The sequence below is a fragment of the Silurus meridionalis genome, chromosome 12 (genome assembly GCF_014805685.1).
Source record: "Silurus meridionalis isolate SWU-2019-XX chromosome 12, ASM1480568v1, whole genome shotgun sequence".
NCBI lineage: Eukaryota > Metazoa > Chordata > Actinopteri > Siluriformes > Siluridae > Silurus > Silurus meridionalis.
Window position 1 is genome coordinate 1,899,443 of NC_060895.1, and position 22,284 is coordinate 1,921,726.

At 38.8% G+C, this 22,284-nt stretch overlaps 1 protein-coding gene and 1 long non-coding RNA gene across 2 annotated transcripts; one reads left to right on the forward strand and one right to left on the reverse strand.

Annotated features, from left to right (window-relative positions):
- The first annotated feature begins 7,268 nt into the window (after positions 1 to 7,268).
- Positions 7,269 to 20,074, forward strand: LOC124394188. Its single transcript, XR_006927444.1, has 2 exons — positions 7,269 to 7,834; positions 18,899 to 20,074. It is a non-coding gene; the product is annotated as an uncharacterized LOC124394188 (long non-coding RNA).
- On the reverse strand, positions 8,057 to 21,202 carry gap43 (growth associated protein 43). The gene is made up of 3 exons (XM_046862316.1): positions 20,872 to 21,202; positions 11,922 to 12,483; positions 8,057 to 8,341 (listed from the first exon to the last, which is right to left on the reverse strand). The coding sequence occupies exons 1-3, from the start codon at positions 20,899 to 20,901 to the stop codon at positions 8,262 to 8,264; spliced, it is 672 nt and encodes a 223-aa protein (XP_046718272.1). The 5' UTR covers positions 20,902 to 21,202; the 3' UTR covers positions 8,057 to 8,261.
- Between the last annotated feature and the right edge of the window lie 1,082 nt (positions 21,203 to 22,284).

A 22,284-nucleotide genomic window follows, 5' to 3' on the forward strand; every position in this document is an offset into this window, starting at 1 on the left:
TAATAAATCGCACCCTGGAAACTACTGCATCGATTGATGGATGGAGAACAAACGCTAAACTCACAAGAAAGAAAGATGGAGACGGACGAGATGGATGGCAGCGATGCAGACCAGCCGAAAGCGAAATGCCTTCGAATCGAAAATTTACTTTCAATATTATAAATGTGCATATCTCACATGACACTTAAATCATGGACTGTAGTGGATTTTGTTGTTGTTGCTGCACTTTCATTTGTGTGTGTGTGTGTGTGTGTGTGTGTGTGTGTGTGTGTGTGTGTGTGTGTCTCTTCAATTAAAATCAACTAGTTTGAGGTTTATATCCACTTGTCCTGTAAAAAAAAAAAAGTCAAAAGTAAATTTACAATGAGCTCCGTTTGACTTTTACTTGAGTCGATTTTTATTTCTGCTCATTCTACCTGTACTTGAGTAAAATTGAATTGAATTAACAGTAACTTTTACTTGAATAGAATATTTTATTATTCTTTCCACCTCTGATATTATTATTAACCATATTCATTTTTTCACTTATTAGTAAGTTAAATGTTATCCCAAATACAGTACCTGGGAAAAGTGTGGAGTCTTTTATGGTTTCTGAGACAAAATACAAATATAAGTAATAATAATAATAAAAAAGATTTTAAATTTGGTTGTAAATTTGAAACCAGCAGTATGTTATTTTGTCTTAACATGTATATTGTACAGTGTATTATAGTACAGTAAATGTAGTATAGTGTAGTACTGTATAGTATAGTGTAGTACAGTACAGTGTAGTATAGTACAGTGTAGTATAGTACAGTATAGTACAGTGCGGTATAGTATAGTGTAGTATAGTGTAGTACTGTATAGTGTAGTATAGTATAGTGTAGTATAGTGTAGTACAGTACAGTGTAGTATAGTACTGTATAGTGTAGTACAGTATAGTATAGTACTGAATAGTGTAATACAGTTAAGTGTAGTATAGTAAAGTACAGTATAGAGTAGTATAATAAAGTATATTGTAGTGTAGTACATTATAGTATAGTACTGTATAGTGTGGTGCCATATAGTACAGTACTGTATAGTGTAGTACAGTACAGTATAGTGTAGTACTGTATAGTGTAGTACAGTATAGTGTAGTTCAGTATAGTATAGTACAGTATGGTATAGTGTAGTATAGTATAGTGTAGTACTGTATAGTGTAATACCGTACAGTATAGTATAGTACAGTATAGTGTAGTTCAGTATAGTACAGTACCATATAGTGTAGTATAGTGTAGTACGGTATAGTGTAGTATAGTGTAGTACAGTATAGTGTAGTATAGTATAGTGTAGTAAAGTATAGTGTAATGTAATGTAGTTCAGTATAGTATAGTATAGTGTAGTACAGTACAGTATAGTACAGCATTTTGTAGTATAGTATAGTGTAGTACTGTATAGTGTATTACAGTGCAGTATAGTACAGTACAGTATAGTGTAGTTTCAGTATAGTACAGTACTGTATAGTGTAGTACTGTATAGTGTAGTATAGTACAGTATAGTGTAGTTCAGTATAGTACAGTACAGTATAGTGTAGTTCAGTATAGTACAGTACAGTATAGTGTAGTACTGTATAGTGTAGTACGGTATAGTATAGTGTAGTATAGTGTAGTACTGTATAGTATAGTGTAGTATAGTGTAGTACAGTACAGTGTAGTATAGTACTGTATAGTGTAGTACGGTATAGTATAGTGTAGTATAGTGTAGTACTGTATAGTGTAGTACAGTATAGTATAGTATAGTGTAGTATAGTGTAGTACAGTACAGTGTAGTATAGTACTGTATAGTATAGTGTAGTTCGGTATAGTATAGTACTGAATAGTGTAATACAGTTAAGTGTAGTATAGTAAAGTACAGTATAGAGTAGTATAATAAAGTATATTGTAGTGTAGTACATTATAGTATAGTACTGTATAGTGTGGTGCCATATAGTACAGTATTGTATAGTTTAGTACAGTACAATATAGTGTAGTGCTGTATAGCGTAGTACAGTATAGTGTAGTTCAGTATAGTATAGTACAGTATAGTTCAGTATAGTACAGTATGGTATAGTGTAGTATAGTATAGTGTAGTACTGTATAGTGTAGTACAGTATAGTATAGTACAGTATAGTGTAGTTCAGTATAGTACAGTACCATATAGTGTAGTATAGTATAGTAGTGTAGTACAGTATAGTGTTGTACAGTATAGTACAGTACTGTATAGTATAGTGTAGTACAGTATAGTGTAATGTAGTTCAGTATAGTATAGTACAGTAGAGTGTAGTTCAGTATAGTACAGTATTTTGTAGTATGGTATAGTGTAGTACTGTATAGTGTATTACAGTACAGTATAGTACAGTTCAGTATAGTGTAGTTTCAGTATAGTACAGTACAGTATAGTGTAGTACTGTATAGTGTAGTATAGTACAGTATAGTGTAGTTCAGTATAGTACAGTACGGTATAGTGTAGTACTGTATAGTGTAGTATAGTACAGTATAGTGTAGTTCAGTATAGTACAGTACAGCATATCGTTGTATGTTATATTGTAGTACATTGTAGCACGGTACTGTCCAATATTCTTAGGCGCTTGTGAAAAAATGCTGTAAAGTAAGAATGCGTTTAAAAAATAAACCTTTGAATAGTTTATAGTTTGTCATCAGTTCACAAAATGGAAACAAAATGAACAAAAAATCCAAATCAAATCAATATTTGGTGTGAGCACCCTTTACCTGCAAAACCGCATCAATTCTATCTTCTAGCTACACCTCATTTTTTAAAGGAACCCAGCAGGTGGGTTGTTGAAAACATCTTGCAGAACTAACCTCAGATCTTTGGTGGATGTTGGCTCCTCAAATCCTTCAGGCTCTTCATGTAATCCCAGACAGACTCGATGATCTTGAGAGCAGGGTTTTATGAAGGCCATTACTTTCAGGACTCCTTATTCTTCTGAACATCTCAAACTCAGAAATGTTTACATAAAACCTTTACTGAAATGCAGCCCTGAACTTGCAGGAAAACTCCACCATTCTTCACTTGTGCCTGCAGACATTCATTATGATGTGAAACATCTTGCCTGCTACAAAGATTTCAGGTTTTGACTCGTCAGTCCAGAGCCCCTGCTGCCATTTGTCTGCCCCCAGTTCCTGTTTTTGTGCATATTTGAGTTGCTTAGCCTTGTTTCCATGTTGGAGGTTTGGCTTTTTGCCTGCATCTCTTCCAAAAAAGTCAGGCTTCTCCAGACAGTGAAATGGTGTATCTGGGTCCCACTGGTTTTCGCCAGTTCTTTGTTGATGGCACTGCTGGACATCTGATGTTGAAGGAAGGTAAGAATGATGTATCTTTCAACCACTACATCTATGCTCCTCAATAGTGCCTGAACATTCAAAAGAGCCTGAAGAGCACATCTTGAATCTCCAGTCTGCTTTGAAATCTTGGCCTGGTAGAGACCTTGCTGATGCAGTAAAACTACCTTTTGTCTTGTTGCTGTGCTCAGTCTTGCCATGGTGTAGGACCTGTGACATGCAACATGTCTTCCACACCCTCACCTTAGTAACAGTTTTTTGGCTGTTCCTCACCCAGTTTGAATTTCCTACACAGCTGTTTCTATTTTACTTAATGACTCTGTTTCAACCTACAAATCAAACTGATGATCATTAGCACCTGACTCTGACCCTGACTCTATTTTTGAAAGCATTCTTACTTTACAGCATTTCTCCACACCTGCATAAACGTTTGCATAAAATTGTACAGTACATCATAGTATAGTATAGTATAGTATAGTATAGTATAATACAATATATAGTATAATTTAATATAGTGTAGTATAGTATCATTTAGTATAGTGTTGTACAGTATAGTATAATTTAATATAGTATGTTATAGTATAGCATAGTATCATTTAGTGTAGTGTTGCACAGTATAGTATAGTAATATTTAGTGTAGTATAGTATAATATAGTGTAGTGTAGTTTAGAATAGTATAATTTAATATAGTATGTTATAGTATAGCATAGTATCATTTAGTATAGTATAGTTTAATACAATATAATGTAGTTTAGTATAATTTCATATAGTGTAGTATAGTAATATTTAGTGTGGTATAGTATAATTTAATATAGTGTAGTATAGTAATATTTAGTGTAGTATAGTATAGTGAGTATAGTACAGTATAGTATAGTATTATCTAATCGTGTAGTATAGTACAGTATAGTATAGAGTAGTATAGTATAATTTAATTATTTCATCTAGTACAGTATAGTATAATTTAATCGTGTAGTATATTAGAGTACAGTACGGTATAATAAAGTATAAATTAATAATTTAGTACAGTACAGTATAGTATAATTTAGTATAGTGTTGTACAGTATAGTAATATTTTGTGTAGTATAGCATAATATAGTATAATGTAGTGTAGTTTAAAATAGTATATATATATAGTATGTTATAGTATAGCATAGTATCATTTTGTGTAGTATTGTGTAATACAATATAGTGTAGTATAGTATAGTACAGTATAGTATCATTTAATATAGTGTAGTATAGTAATATTTAGTGTAGTATAGTATAATATAGTGTAGTGTAGTTTAGAATAGTATAATTTAATATAGTATGTTATAGTATAGCATAGTATCATTTAGTATAGTATAGTTTAATACAATATAATGTAGTTTAGTATAATTTAATATAGTGTAGTATAGTAATATTTAGTGGTATAGTATAGTAATATTTAGTGTGGTATAGTATAATTTAATATAGTGTAGTATAGTAATATTTAGTGTAGTATAGTATAGTGAGTATAGTACAGTATAGTATAGTATTATCTAATCGTGTAGTATAGTACAGTATAGTATAGAGTAGTATAGTATAATTTAATTATTTCATCTAGTACAGTATAGTATAATTTAATCGTGTAGTATATTAGAGTACAGTACGGTATAATAAAGTATAAATTAATAATTTAGTACAGTACAGTATAGTATAATTTAGTATAGTGTTGTACAGTATAGTAATATTTTGTGTAGTATAGCATAATATAGTATAATGTAGTGTAGTTTAAAATAGTATATATTTATATAGTGTGTTATAGTATAGCATAGTATCATTTAGTGTAGTATTGTGTAATACAATATAGTGTAGTATAGTATAGTACAGTATAGTATCATTTAATATAGTGTAGTATAGTAATATTTAGTGTAGTATATTATAATATAATCGTGTTGTATATTAGAGTACAGTACGGTATAGTATAGTATAATTTAATTATTTAGTATAGTATAGAATAGTATGGTATAGTATAATTCAATTATTTAGTATAGTATAGTATAGTATAATTCAATTATTTAGTATAGTATAGTACAGAATAGTATAGAATAGTATATTATAGTATAATTTAATTATTTAGTATAGTACAGTATAGTATAGTATAATTTAATTATTTAGTATAGTAGTATAGTATAGTATAGTATAATTCAATTATTTAGTATAGAATAGTATAGAATAGTATAGTATAATTTAATTTAATTTAGAATAGTATAGAATAGTATAGTATAGTATAATTTAATTATTTAGTATAGAATAGTATAGTATAGTATAATTTAATTATTTAGTATAGTATAGTATAGTATAGTATAATTCAATTATTTAGTATAGTTTAGTATAGAATAGTATAGAATAGTATATTATAGTATAATTTAATTATTTAGTATAGTACAGTATAGTGTAGTATAGTATAATTCAATTATTTAGTATAGAATAGTATAGTATAGTATAATTTAATTATTTAGTATAGTACAGTATAGTATAGTATAATTCAATTATTTAGTATAGAATAGTATAGAATAGTATAATTTAATTATTTAGTATAGTGTAGTATAGTATAGTATAGTATAGTATAGTATAGTATAGAATAGTGTAGTAGAATTAGTATAATTTTGCATGAATATGAGTCACTTTCCCAGTGTGGAGTAAATGATCTGATGAGGTTGAGGTTTTTATGAAGCGAACACTAGATGGAGGAAGAAGCCATGTAATGGAGCCTTATGACTTTTTTTTTTTCCCTCTCAAGCAGCAGGTCTTAGTGAGTGTCTCAGGAGGAGATGATTTATCTGTACGCTCCTGCAGCCAGTCCCAGCGGCCTTTTCCACAAGACAGCCTTCATCCTGAGAGAGAAATATTAAGGCTGAGATTCTGCAGCATTGATTTGCGTGAGGTGAACTGATTACTGAAGTGTATCTGTAACCGGGTGAAGAGAAAAAAAAAACATACATCAGGGTATTATAATAAAAATGATAAACTATAAAGAATTATACATTATAAAGAACACAATGTTGTAGAAGATGTTGTTGGAGGTCCATGTTCCTTAAAATGTACTTAATTCCGTCTTGGAACTTTTTTCTTTCTCTTACTTAGAAGTTAGAACAAAAAACACACAGAGCATAAACTCCTCTATCCTAAACACAAGCAGTCTGATGGAAGGAGTCTCCAGTGGTTTGTAAAAGCCTGCGGTGAAGCTGACGCTTACGGAGCACTGAGACTGGAGACTCCTTCCACAAAGGTTCAATGAAAGACATTTCTCAGCACAGAATACATTCTCTGTGAATGAGCTGTTCCTATGGAAACGGGTGCATTTGCTCCAAACCTGTGAGGTTTAACTGTGCTGCTGTCAGAGTCCAGAATTCAGCAGAAATCTATGTGAGGTTTAATGGAGAAAGAGAAACCTAATATTTTAAGCGGATTCTATTTTTTTTCACAAAGTGGCTGTTTGTGATCAAATTAGAGACCAAAAAAACTATTAAGCAGTAAATCAATAGACGTTTGTGTTTCTGAGATGAAACCTGGGCAGGTTTATTTATAAATGTATTTATTTTTTATTTAAAATTCTCAATAGTAGTATATTATTATATTATATTATATAATTTGATATTATTTTATATATATGGTCAAAAGTTTGTGGACACCTGAGCATAAGATTGGTGCTGTATGTGCTTCTATTTGAACATCCCATTCCACACTGAGTTCCCATTCGCTCTTCTAATCTTCATTATAGTTAATAGGGTTGAAGGTTCTATAGCAGGAAGAACTTTCACACCAACCCATGTAAGGCAGATCTTCATGGAGCTTGATTTGAGCATTGTGATGATGGAACAGGTTCAGGTCTCCTAGTTTAGGTGAAGGGAAATTTCACGTCCCAATACTTTTGTTAGTGTAGTGTAATATGTCAATATCATACACATACACACACAAAAACACACACAAAAACACACACATCTTGTGATGATAATTGGCACATTTCTTTATTTCGAAAACAGACATTGAAACTTTGTTTAAATTTTATTTATTTTATTCTTTTTTTTTTTTTTCCACAATTGAACTCCTTTTTAGATTCAAACTGGACATTGCACTCTCACGTGAACATAGGGAAGAAAAAAAAAAAAAGGCTGATTCGTTTTTTCTTTTTTCGTTCGATTTTTCTCTTTCGTTTTTCAACATCAGCGCAGGAATAATTCCAGTCGATATCATCAAACCGCCATTAACAACATCGAAGACATCGAGAAAGAAGCCACAACGTTTTGGTTACTCGTGACTGCGAGGAGGATTTTTTTTTTTTTTTTTTTTTCTCTCTCTCAGGAGGAAAATTTCCATGCAAATGAGTCGAATGGGTTCAAGCTATCCATGAAACGCTGGCCAAAACAATGCATCAGCAGAAAACACTGAAAGGGAATCATATAATACTTCTCCCTAATAAATAGCAGTGCACTATTACTACGGTAAATGGAAAAAGGCAAATATATATGTATGTTTGTGTGTGTGTGTGTGTGTGTGTGTGTGTGTGTGTGTGTGTGGGAATAGCTAGAAATGCAAACCAGGGTTGAACAGGTTCGGGTTTGGGTTTGAGTATGAAATTGCGTCTCCTGTCCCTCTCTTTTGGTGACGTTAATAAACGTACGGCGTTGTTTTCTCGCACGTTCGAAGAAGCAGCCACGTTCTCGCACGTTCACTGCTAGCTTGAGCCGCAAAGTTGCGAATGGAAACTCCCCCTTTCCCAAACCACTCCCAATCCCCTTCCCCCACCGCCCCTGGACAAACCCCACCCGTAGATGTAAGAAATTCATTTTGCCACACGAGAAAGAAAATATATAGGACCAAACGAATTAAAACGGACCATCTCCACAATCAGAGGGCAAAGAGCAACCGTTTTTCTTTTTCTTTGTTTTTTTTTCTTTTTTTTTGTAATGATCTCTTATCGTGTTACTTCTCCGGTTCTCTTTAAGCGCTCTCGCCCTTGTCGTCTTCCTTCGCCGCCTCTGATTCGCCGCCTTCTGCCTGCTCGGAGTCTTCTGCAGCATCTGATTCGGACGAGAGGTCACAAGAAGAGCACTTTAATTTTCGACAGGTGGACGGACGTGTCTTTGATTCGTTTTCCATTACAGCATCTTCCTATATGTATCTTTGCTCAAGATATTTGAAGGCTAGCGGCCTCGAAGGCCCAACATCTGAGGGCTTAAAGCATCAAACAAGGATCAAACAATTGAATGCAATTTTCTAAACAAATGCAATTTTTATTTTATTAAAATATCTATTTGGGTCAAGCTAATGGCAGCTTCAATTGTTACAAAGAACCTGCAATATTTTTCTACTTGCACTGGAGACTCCTTCCCTGGTGGTCTAGTGGTTAGGATGCGGGCTCTCACCGCTGCGGCCCGGGTTCGATTCCTGGTCAGGGAACCAACCCCAGCCACTCTTAGTGCCGGTCCCAAGCCCAGATAAATGGGGAGGGTTGCGTTAGGAAGGGCATCCAGTGTAAAAACGTGCCAAATCAAACATGCGGAGGATCCGCTGTGGCGACCCCTAATGGGAGAAGCCAAAATAATGTTTTTTTACTGGAGACTCCTTCCACAAATGATAAATAAACATCTTTAAAAAAGTCATTTGTGAGGGTGTACACTTTCTGGGAACTTAACAGTCATACCAGGCACATAGGGTGAGCACTCACAGGAACTCAAGTTTTTGCCACAATTCAATTTAGAATAAAATTAGTTTTAAAACTGAAATGATTCTCGATTGTTGTAAAATCACAATCCAAGCTGACCAATGCATAAGGTCAGGGGCAGAAATTTTAAAGTGAAATCGTCTCCACTCGGATTTCTCCTGAGATCGGAAAATTGTAAATTAACGGTTGTGGCTGCGATTGGTAGAAAATACATACATCTGCATGACCATTTTATTTTGATGTTGCTGCTGAGAAATGTGTTCGAAATGTGGGTCCTTTATGAATCTAATAACGAATCATTTGATTTCTAATGGAGTCTTTAAAAAATCGCAAAAAAGAAAAGACTAAACACAAAAGAAATAGTGGTTTGATGCCAGCTTCGCTTTAGAGGGTGGAGGGTAGAATTCTACAGTAAACTAGCAGTAAACATGATGCTTCAGGCTGCAGACTCTGAGGAAGGGCATCTATAAAGCCTAATTGTGGTCAAGTCATGCACTTAGATTTAGTTGAGCAGCCGCAGCCCTATAGATCTCTGGCTGGAAACCACAGTGGTCTTCAAGCACAAACTATAACATGTAGAGGGACGAAATCGATTGTGTAATTCGGTTAGACCGAAACTCATCCTGTTTATCTGTTCAGAAATCATTGACATGCGATAACAGCCTTTTGTAAAGCATCACTCATGTTTGGCTAATTATCTCCATGCTGAGAGTTGCTGATGTGCTGATCGCTTTTTCCACGATTCCTTTCTAAGTCGTATATCCCTCGTTCCAGCGCAATGAGGAGAAGTGGAAACAAATCGAATCATTATGTCTCGTTTGATTCTATTTTGGATGAAGCTGCTACTATCCATTCTGAGAGTTATGAAGTGTTAATGAAAAGCTCGTCCGTAATTCACACGCTTCCATTTGGAGGCGCCATAAGGAGCGGCCGAAAACATCGACAGTTACTTTAGTCTGGTCTTGTGATGTTAAAATCAGACCATCAAGTAACCCTTCCTCTTTTTCTAAAAATTATAGGGTTTCTGAAATAGTATTTAAGCACTGTTAGGGGTTAGGGCCCAACAATTTAAAGCTCATGCTCTTGGTCAACAACCCAACAACTGTGGGATGGACTCTTATGCAGAGGCCAATAAACTAAGGTCTAGTTTCAAACTGGTTGTCCTTCTCAAGCATGCAACAATGGAGGACTTGCAGCCTTACTCAAGGGCACAATTAAGAAATTGGGGCCTTACATGACTTGTGGGGCAGTGGGCAGTGGACCTAACAACAAATGATTTCAAGTGAATTTACTTATCTGAAAACTACTGGAAACGATTGTTAGTACTGCAGCCATATTCAGGGTCCAAATCAATTGCATTTTAGGGGCTTTGTTTAAAAGACTAAAGACTTGTGGTCTTGTTCAAGGGCTTAATATTTGAAGAATATAAGCCCTTGAACAAAGAATGGCCGAAGAATTAAAGGCTAATGGTCTTGAATGAAGGCCCAAAATCTGAAGGCTGGTGGCCTTTCACAAAAACCCAATATCTGATGGATTGGAGCAATTTCAAACTGGCTTTCTTTTAAACATGCAACAATTGAGGGTTCCAACATCCAATAATTAAGAGCTTAAGAGCTCCTCTCTCAAGCACTCACTGATATAGGACTGGTGGGCTGTTTGAGGGCTCAATATTCGAGGGGCAGTGGTCTTTCTTAAGGACCTAACAACTTTATTCAGGGGCACAATAATTGCATTTTAGGCCCACTAATGTCCATGCTCAAAACCTGATATATCAAGACTAGTGCTGTTATTCAAGAGCCTAATATTTGAAGGTTTCTGGCCTTGCTTGCTCCAGAGCTAAATAATTAAAGTCTAGTGGTCTTGAGCAAGGGCCCAAAATTTGAAGGCTTGGAACAATTTCAAACTGGTTGTGCTCTTTAAACATGCACTAATTGAGGGCTTGCAGCTTTACTCAGGGGCCCAACAATTAAGAGCCTGCGGCCTCACTCAAGCATTAACTAATATAGGACTTGTGGCTTGTTCATGGGCTCAAGATTCGAAGGGCAGTGGTCTTGCTCAAAGACCTAACAAGAATGATGTCCAGTGGCTTTCCTTATCTGAGGACTATTGGCCACAATTGTTTCTATATTCAGGGGGCACAACAATTGCCTTTTAGGGGCGATGCTCAAGGGCACACTTACTGAGGCTAATGGCATTTTGTTTAAAAAACCTGACATTTAAAGTCTGTGGTGTAGTTTAAGGGTCCAATATTTGAAGGTTTGTATCCTTGCTTGAGGGTAAAAGAATTAAAAGTTAGTGGTCTTGAATGAGGGCTCAAAATTTAAGGGCTAGTGGCCTTTCACAAGAACCCAATATCTGAGAGCTTGAAACATCAATTGTTGACTAAGGTCAACAAAGCTTGGGGTCTTTGTCTTAAATATTAGCATCTATTACCTTCGCCCAAGAAATTGTACAAATTAAAATGTCAATCATGAATTCTTATGACCATGCTTCTAACAGGGGTTTATCACAAACTCAATTTATTAGTATAGGAGGTTATGATGTTTAGATGTACAGTACAGACCAGTTTTGATGCCTTCAGTGTGACTCTACAATTTTCATAGTCATGAAAATAAAGAAAACTCTTTGAATGAGCAGGTGTGTCCAAACTTTTGGTCTGTACTGTATATATAATATATATAAACCTTTGGTCTGTACTGTATATATAATATATATACAGTACAGACCAAAAGGTTGGACACACAAGGTGTGTCCAAACTTTTGGTCTGTACTGTATAGTTATGCCAGATTCAGATGTACAGTTTAATCCAAATAAATTTAGGAAGTCAGATCTCCAAGAATTACATGAAAATGTGTTAAATAATACAAGAAGTTATAAACAGTAACTTTGAGCCAAAAGCTTCAGTGGTTCAGGTCAATATCACGACGTAACTCACCTGGTTTGTCTTGCGTCTGGTTATCTTCAGCTTCACAATCGGCTGTCTCGTTAGCAGTGGCAGGCACTTCGGCTTGTTTGGCTTCTGCCTTCTCCTCCTCCTTTTCCTCCTCTATCTTTTCTGCATCTACATTCTCTGATGGCTTCTCTGAGCCATTGGCCTCAGTGCTTTCTGCTTCTTTAGGCTTCTCTGCTTCCTTTGGTTCTTCCTTCACATCCTGTTTAGGTTCTGAAGGGGAAGTGGCAGGAGCTTCGGCCTTGTTGTCCTCTGCTGCTGGAGAGTTAGTGGGACTTTTGGCTTTTTCCTCATTCTTGGCAGCTTCGTCTTGTTTCTCTGCAGTGGGAGAAACAGCTTTCTCCTCCTCTTTCTTTTCTCCCTCGTTTTCTTCTGGCTTAGAATCAGCCGCGGGACTGTCCTCCTCCTTGTCATCATCCTTCATTTTTTTCCGGATTATGTGTCCACGGAAGCTTGCCTGAATCTTGGTAGCAGCCTTGTGGGCTTTGTCTTCTGGTTTGGTGCCATCTTGCTTGATCTCCTGGTCAGCATCTTCGGTCTTCTCCACCTGAGGAACAGGAACAGCATTAGGAGACAAGCACAAGCATTTGTAGATGTACCCTCCAACAGTTTAACTTGCAAGTCTTGTCAGTGGGTGGCCTGAAAGGCTAATCTGACTAGAAATATTATCAAACTCTAAAGCTACTGGGTATTCGTTGAATTTTAAATCTAGCAGGGACACTGTTGGTCAGTGACCCATAGATCTTAACCCTCAAGATTTTCTGGAGTCGCAGTGAATAACAGCAAAACAAAAGACTCATCATATACAGATGAGGTTTGTAGAAACAATGAAATGCAGGGAAATTCAATGCAACGATTTACTACCATTTCCGCACTTAAAGATTACCTTGAAATTCCTCATAACCAGATTGCAAAACGATTCCTGTCCTTCACCCAGTAACCTCATTGAAATATTAGAAGATCGAATTTGCATAAAGCAAAGTAGATGTACAGTTGACCAAAGTGTCGTGAAAAAAATACACTTGTTTTAGACAATAACTTGGGTTGTCATTTGCTGGAGTGGCGCAGCTAAAATCTGGTATTTTGCAGAGGCAAGAACACAATCCAGCAGCTCAAGCTAAACTGGCATGCTGTGCTTTAATCGCTGTTCCAGAGCCATGCACTCAACAGGAGGCCGTGTTCACCTGGCAGATTTCAAGCAAGCAGGAAACCTGCAACTGTTATCTGAGCAATTAGAGCTATGGCTATATTTGTGGAAGGTTAGGCTTGATGAAGAGTCACAACTGATATTGGTGTACTAGCAAAGTTTGGAAGGGTAAATCAGAATGACCTCCAGGTATCCCACGTGTCTTGCTTCAAGTTTTAGATGGAGGAGTTTTGAGACGTAGAAGATACCACGAGATTCCAAAATTTGATAGGGGGCGATTTTACGATAAGCCAAAAGAAATGTTATAAATGCATCATAGAAACACAACAAAAAGGCATGCAAGGAGCAGGATCATAGGTGTCTGAGCAAAATACTGGAGTAAACTCTAATTTTAAAGTGGCTGTACATTATGACTCAAGCTAGAGGACTGAATTTGCGGAAGCGTTAAGCAAAAAACTGACTAATAAGCATGGGACATCAAGGCACCGGACATGAAAGACTCCAGGGGGACCTCCAGCCGTGCGGAAATGAAAACATTACTGACATATTTAAATGGCGACTTTAAAAGGAATGCAATCAGTTGACTGCAGTTAATGGACACAGATCTTCGAGCGATGCTTCGTCTATCTCCAAAAGGAAATCTGGGCTGGTTTGCTCATTAGTTCGCTCCATTGGTTTTCTCACGGAGTGCTGGGAAGGATGAGGTCCTGTGTTTAATGTGCGAACAAGTTGCTCTGCTCTCTCGTTACACTCTTGCATGGCTCTGTGCCCAAGATTTCCAGGGATCTATCGACTAAGTGCCCTGGCATCGTCTCCCCTCCGAATTGACCACAATTCATCTTCTCTAGTGAACATACTTCAGGCTTTAGTGCTGATTGATGACACGAGTAACAACTTTTTTTTTTTTTTTTCTATTTTACCCGAAACGCTTTCATACTAATCCGGAACTGGGGAGCAAAGTCGACGCGATTCATTACAGAGGGTTCTTTCATACATCACTGAGTCTGTTTGAATGGTGAACCCTGGTGTGTTTTCTACCCACGATGCATTTCATTATGCAGGTGAGAACACAGCAAGGGCTGTTTTGGGTTGAGCTGCTAAACCGTGTAGAACTGTGCCAATAGGATGTACTCTGGATGAATATTTAAAAATTTCTATGTTTTTGTCTATATTTCTAAAGATTTGGTCTGTCATTCCCATTCAGACCAACCAGTCATGATTTTATCAAGGATTTTTTTAAGCTAGCGATCCAAACATATGTACCACTGTTGAAAAATCTTCCACATCTAGAATCAAAAATGGTGGTTGCCCTACTGTCCAGTCTGTATAAAAGGGTTCCAGATCTGCAAAAGCGCATAAAGCTTCGTCGGATCATCAGTCACATGCTTCTGGTTCCTCGATGCAAATGGATCAGAGTGGGTTTGGACAGTCCCTGAGTTCCCGGCATTCACACCTCTCCTTCTGTCCTTCTCTCACGGCTGCCAGGAACCACGGAGAAGCCAAATGGCAGCTGTGGAACCGATCCATGAATGCTGCAGATTGAAAATCTTTCAAACGTGACACGGTACAATGATGTGCAGCTTTCATGTCCGCTGTGGCTACTCTTCTCAATGGGTAGTGAATGAAGACCGAATTGAAACAATTGCTAGTGGTTATTAAAACTCCGTATTTCAAGGCGAGAGTTTACTGTGTGAGAGAAGCCAAATGTAATAAAGCAGGTTTACAGCCTGTGAAGGTGAGTGGACGGATAAACGACCTGGGCGATATGAGGTAAGGTTAAGAAACGGAGCCAAATTTTCCACCAATGTTCCTCAGCAATCGTAGACAACGGCCAATGAAATACAGGCAATCACGAAAAAAGTTATTGTGCAAATAATGTAATATTGTACTAGGTACTTTAATACAAGGCTTAATTACAGAGATCCACTGGTGACATAATAACCAGACTTAATAAAAAATAATCCATAGCCACGACACGAGATGAGCCGAGATCATCATGTTAATGAAGTGTAAAAGCTCCACACAATATCAAATCAGTTCAAGGGGAGAATTCGAGGTAATAAATCAACACAGATTTTATATTTAGATGTGTCATTCGTGTCATAATAGAGATAATAGCATTTTAATTCGCATGATGTTCACTTAGCATGCTAACTTGTACCACGTTTGAGGTGGAGGAGGAATTTGGGAGGTTGGAGGGGCTGGGGGAGGGGCTGGGGGAGGGGCTTCACGTAAGTCATTTACATTTTTAGAAAATGAAAAAAAATTAAAATAAGAAAGGTGACTGTTGCATCGGTTTACCTTTTAACGCCAGGATCCTCCGCTGAATTTTCCCCCACCCAATAATACTCACATGTCTCTAATGAAAGAAAATAAAGGAAAAAGAAACACAAACACAACTGAAATCGTGTAAATGGGAAAAAAATGATGTAACATAACGCACAAATGAAACGAGCATCAAACCAGTGTCGAAATCATTAACGACAAAAAACACAGAAATGAAATTAGGTTTGGATATTAACCAGAAATAATGAGGTGAACTGGAAGAAAATCAGGAAATACATCACTGAGAAAAATAATAAAAAAGCATGTTAATTATTTATGAGTGATTGATAAGAAGATTGCGTGGGATTGCGTTCCATCAAGGGATCAAGAACTGACGTGCAAATTGTTGAACCTGATTGAATTCCCGCCAATTTGGCGCAAAAACGAACGGACCGGAGCCGAGACCCCAGACGCCGCCGTGACCCGATTACATTTGCGCTTTGTCCCCGTACGTTCACACTTGCTCGTTATTGAGCTTCATCGCTTCGTCTTAACACCATCAGGCGGTACAGAATGCAGACTCAGGTTCTGAAACGTGTCCAGACTTTCCTGTTGCTAGCTCGTTTATTGGATTCTTCCCACTAATGGGCTGTGCGAGCCACATACGGCGACTGGACATCGGCATCTTGTGAAGGAAATGAGAAGATAAATGAGCCTCGCCATCGATGCTTTTTTTTGTATTTTTTTTTTTAATCACGTTGAAGGAATTATTTCCAAGAGACATCTATAAAGCCATAAGGTGCTTTAATTCAATAAGTAATCAATACCCTCATCTGATTCGGTTAGGTTGTATCACGTTTTAATCGTCTCCTGGGCGTTTTACGATGTTGCAGATGCTATTACGTTTGGATAGTAGGGTTTATGGCTGCACTTATTGCTTTCAGCGATGGAATTTTCGAAATTAGCGTTGACCGTGCGCAGGAAATCCAACGTGGATAGCTTGGGCATTTTATAGTTTGGAAAAAAGGGTCGAGTCCTGAAGTTCTATCGTTAAATATTCCTCTTTTGTTAAATGAATTATTCTACTCTTTCAGCACCAATTTGCAGGATTGGATTGTTTTTACTCCTCCAATAGCTGTCCAGCATTTTGTGATTGCACAGTAAAGCACGGTGGTGGTAGGATCGTACTGTGGATGACATCAGGGCCAGTTTTATAGATCAAATATAGACCACGAACCTGTTGATTAGACTGTTAATTAAATTTCAACAAATGCTTGAGCTTTCCAGGGGTCCTATCCGAAGAACAGTGGACGAGAGCGGGGAACGTTGCCACGGAATCTCACTTTGGATCTTTGATCGATCTTTGATCTTAAGGTGTTTTATGGGTTTCGAATGGGTTCTGATGAGAGCCTACAGCTACCTCGTGGTGGTGTAATGGTTATTTAATCTGATGAGTCTGATTGATTTCTATGATATTAGCATTAGTAAGAATTTTTGAATATTTAAATCTAGGGAGAATTTCCATTAAATACATTGGTCAAATTCTAGAAAACTGTTCAATGGAAACCGATTTCGATGTTGAAGTGTTTTTTATATAGCAGAGATATTACTAGTCGATGTTCAAGCTTGTGGCATTAAATGACCAGATCCCACAGTGGGTTCCACCTGCATTCACTCCATCATAAAGTAAAGTTAGATTTCAATAAATTGATGGTACAAGACAGTAAATGAGATCCGATCCCACGCTGAGAGAAGCGCCGAAGCGCCGAAACCTGTTGCTTGTACTGTGTGTTACGCCTGGATTTACTGAGGCGCTCCTGTAATAGGTGATGTCTTGTAGCTGCCGCTGCAGAATGACTCATTTCTCGTGAGTCACTCTCATCATTATAGACCCCCGAGATCACTCGAGCGCATGACATCATCCGCCCATTTATGCCGCCCGAGCCCCCGAACGCCATTAGGGCTTTTGTTTGACAGTGGATTTACAAACAAAATACGTATATATTGGAATAAATTTGTCATGTGAACAAAGGGGGACTGGATAAAACATCGATCTGGTACTAAAACATTCCTGGAGATCGAACCAAACTCCAGTATCTGCTGCCCTGTGATTTGGAAATGGTGGATCTGAAAGCTGACACTAATGTGATTCATGGCAGCAATGAGTAACACACAGATGTATGAAATCATCTCCATTAGCCAGACCAGAAGATCAAGAAGCAGAGTGAGAGTAAAAAGCGTATATGTGTAGATATATATTATATATATCATGTAATACAGTTACGGCTTTTTAGTCATTTTAGGGAAATGTAGTCTTTCGGGTCTAATATAGATGTAGGCTCTGATATCTCCTGCACTGCTGTATTCTGTTCTCCTTCATCTGTCAGGAGATAATACCCTTTTGTTCTGCCTCACACCAGTCGGGGATTTACTGCCGTGTCGACTTGTATGCTGACGATCTCTTCCCACTTCTCTCCTTAACTACCCCTCCGCCTTTTATTTATTTCCTTTCCTAAGTAACCTGGCACGAATTTTAGAGACGGAATCGATGAGCAATTTTCCCTAATAGGGCACGCTGGCATCAAATCAATCACCCGAGGCCTTTTTAGAAGAAAAAAAAAACCCTGACACGAGCTCGGATCGGCCCGGCGCCGTAGGAGGAAGCAGCGTGTCCAATCAAAATGATTGACAGCGAACACACAGCGTGAGACGACTTCATCGGCGGGGCGAACATAACTCACTCGTGTTAGAGAGCGACTCCGAGGAGACGCGAGGGCTCACGTAAAGACCGCGGCCTTGATTTCCGAATGACAGCCGACTCCCCCTTACATGAACCGAAAAACCTAGAGCTCGACACTATACCCGGATTTTTGAACAAGTATTATAACAAGTATTGTAACCATGGAAGTGTCTAGAGTTTGTCTGGCCTGCTAAGCTAATGAACCTCGTTTGAGTTGCCAGTTGGTACAGTCCAATAAAAGAAACGAAACTGTACTAAAACGTTCGCTGTACCTCTGGGAAATCAATGGAAAAACCAATTGGTAAGGGTTCTGGATCAGCACAAGCCACTCAAGAGCTTCAATTTATTGGTGGTTGATTCTCTGGAAATGCGATAAACGTTGGCGTTCTTCCAAAAAATATTCGTGTTCCATCTCCAATAGGTGAGATCATGTTAGTCAAAAGGCCATAGCTTCTTAACCTACTGAATAATCCCTGAGCCCCAGAGATTTGTGCAGAGGGGGTCGTTTTAGAAAAGAGGCCACGCCCGTTAGGAGAGAAATGGAACATCTCATCATGGAATAGAGGTGACAAGGGCAGTGATATCAAATTTTTTAAAAAGCATAACGCATGACATCCTGACGCTCGTTTGTCAGTTTTATTTACATAAATCTGCCAACTCAAATCTGCCCCTCTTCTCCGGAGGCTACGGAGGAATCAACCTGTGGCCCAAATCTTTCACAGACCAGCTGTTTGGATTGGATGAAGTTTGACCGTTTTATTTCAGAATCGTGCACAAAGGCCTGAAAATCTGAATGCACTGTGACCACAGGTGTGTGTGTGTGTGTGTGTGTGCGTGCATGGATTTGTAATTTAATTAAATAAATGGCATGCATAAAGGATGATGCATTATTTTTTTTAATAAAAATATAATAAAAATCAGCCTTTAATCAGAGTGCAGCTCCATCGCATTGTGAAAATCAGATGTGTGCTTTATGGCGCGCGGATGTGTGAACCACGCCCCGGTCCGAGGGTTTAAATGCCCTTCCCTCCCCCACACTTAAGAACCTATTATGGATTTCAGGCCAGAAGGAACTGAGAAGAAGCAGAAGACACAAGGTGGACACGATCTCAATTACCGGTGAAGTGCAAAGAGAAAGAAAAAAATATATATCCGCACGCGTATTTTTCTCTGTGTCTCTTTTCACGTGCACATAAAATGCACGTTTTTTTTTCCTTGCTAAAAAATGCGCGAGCGTGTCCAGGCATGCACGTGCAGCGGGCACCTGCGCGTGCGACGAGGATCAAGAGTATTTCTATAATTTCTTTTTTTCCCTCGCGCACCGATGGTTATACAATCATGTGGCCTTTCGGGCATTTGAATGATAGTCTGCTTCAGATGCACGAGCCTGAGAAACGCGTTTTTTTTCCAGCTTTGCAATGCAACGGTGCAACTGTCGTCGCGAGCGTTTGTGCAAAACGGTGTGAATGCAACCAACACGTCTATTGTGCTTTTTTTTTCCCCCCCGTGTAATTTTCTACATCTATATTCCTGGTGGTCTGTATACCCGCGCACACTCGCGCGCACGGCCGCCGCCACGCCCTTTTTATCTCCTTTCACCCCCTCCCCGAAAATTCCGCGGGGGCGCGCGTGGATGCACGTGGCTCCGGTTCTGATTTTTATTTAATTTATATTTTTACATGCACGCTCCTGGCACAAAAAAAACGACTCGTGCATGATTATAATTGAACTAAAATACGGCCATTTGCGTTTGGAGATCAGGTTGCACCACCAAGCGTCATTTCACGCCCTCACCGGTGCACGCGGACGGGGAGGAGGGAGTCGTTTGAGATGCGGCGCGAGATATGACAAGTGCCGGCTGCACCTCGTGACCTCGCTGTTCTACTTTTTCCAGCACACCTGGTTTATTTTAATGCAAGGCGAAAAAACAAAGAGTTTTCTATGATGCATTTCAAATTGTATCAATAAACCTATATGTTATACGCATGCATGCATTTGTTGCGCTCGTGCATTTTGTCGAGACGCGCTCGGACCCGCCCTGCCTGACTGGCGCGCGCAGACAAAAGGACCTGAAAAGCCGAGCAGGTGCGGATGCGCTTAAAAAAAAAAACAATTAAAAATCTCATTTTGTTTTTCGCCATTTGCACGCGCGATTCTCAAATAATGATACATTAATACAAATTGAATGAAATCATCCTGAAAATCGTAATCCGGCGCGCGCACGAATCCCCCATGCAACCCACGAGTTCAAGGCACCCCACCCTTCCTCTCTCTCTCTCTCTCTCTCGCCATCTCCATCACACTATTTCTCTCTCCATCTTCATCTTCAACTTCGACACACCGGCACTCAAATGGTACTGAAATGACATCAAGAACCTTAAATGCAGGAATGATTTCTCCAATTCCTCAATGCATCTGTGTGCATGAGATGTTTTTGGACCTCCTGCTAGAAAGCAAGAGAAATGATAAAGCTGAATCTACTCGATGCATGCACCTGAATCACAGGTGTGAGCCGTTGCATTAAAAAAAAAAAAAAGGCAACAATTTTTTCGACTGTGTATAAAATCACGATAAATGAGATCAGAGCATCGGTCCTGTGCACGTGAAGTCTCCAGGCGTGCTGAGATCTTAATTACATTAGCAAGGCGTGTCAGTGGTGGGTTTGAGGATGGCTGACGGCGCAGGAGATGCTGTGAATAAGATTCTTCTTTCGTTTAAGAATTTCGCACTCAAATAGAAAAATCGTCGTAAATCGTAAAAAAGGAAGAAAAAAAAGAATTTACCGGCTTTGTTCTTCTTATACAGCACAGCATGCTTGTGGTATCCTTCCCTTTTTTCTGCCGCCTTCTTCCCTTCTTCCCTTTTTTGCACTTCTCTCTCGCGCTCGCTCTCGCTCTGTCTTGCGCGCTCGCGCTCACACACACTCGCACACACTCCCTCGTTCACTCACACACTCTTGGGCTGTAACAGCTGAGTCGTCTGATGCTTTTAGTCATTACAGTCAGGCCCAATCTCTCTCTCTTTCTCTCTCTCTTTCCTTCTCTCTCTCACACACACACCACCAAGGCTGGTTGCTCACTCGCTCTCAAGCTCCGAGGCGACAATGAGTGCACCGTCTAAAGCCCTCCTCTCTCTCTCTCTCTCTCTCTCTCTCTCTCTCTATCTCTCTCACACCCCTCCATCCTCCCTCCATCCTTTTGAACCCACCCATTGTGCAGGCGGTAACCCCACCCTTTCCTGGAGCTCCTATGAATGACTAGGAGACTAGGACTGAACAACTCCAATCTGTCTAATTCCCACCTCTACAACACACACACACACACACACACACACCTCAGCCGTCTTTGGGATTGGGCTGTGGCCCTGCAGGTCCTCAGCATGACCCTTTTTACAGGTTGTGTGATCATTAATATGAGGACACGCATCGTGTGTTTGCCGTCAACATTAACGTCATAGAAAGCCACTCGTGTGTGTGTGTGTGTGTGTGTGTGTGTGTGTGTGTGTGTGTGTTTTTCCTGAGTGCTGTTCACATGGTAACGGGGCCGACTCGATGGCCGTGCGAAAGCCCCAGGGTGTGGAAGTGTTTCTGGCATCTTTTGCAATCACACACTCGCAGTGAAGGATGTAGTGACCAGGATCTCCCTCCACCCCCACATTCAGCAGCTGCCCATTTTGCAACAAAAAGGTCGAGTCCAGGAGTAAATCCCAGCCTCGGTTTCACACCTATAGAACACGTTTCCCTGACGTGAATCCCAAACAAAAATCACGCAGGATCTATAAACTCCCTCAAACCCCTCTGATCTCGCTAAGGTGAAGGCTTCCACGTCCACGATCCAGGATTTAGGATGTAGATCTTCATCCTTCCATCTGGGGGGGAAAAAATCACATTTCATACGTGGTTCTAAAGCAGATGGATCTCAGGATGTTTTCCTGAAAAATAAAAAAGAACAAAAGTGTGATATCACTGTACGGTGTGGCACGTTGTGGAGAAGGAAGATGAATGGAAGAAGGAGGAAATCACACGTGGACGTCAAAAGCGTACGTTACAGAGACAAATGTGAACACTGGAAAGAAATCCGTCCTGTGAAATTCCAAAGACGTGCGAAAATGTCACACGTGGAGTCAGACAACGGTGCGAACGAGCACACGTGTAAAGGAATAAATTGAAGGTGTGAAAACAAGAATGGGAGAAGAAA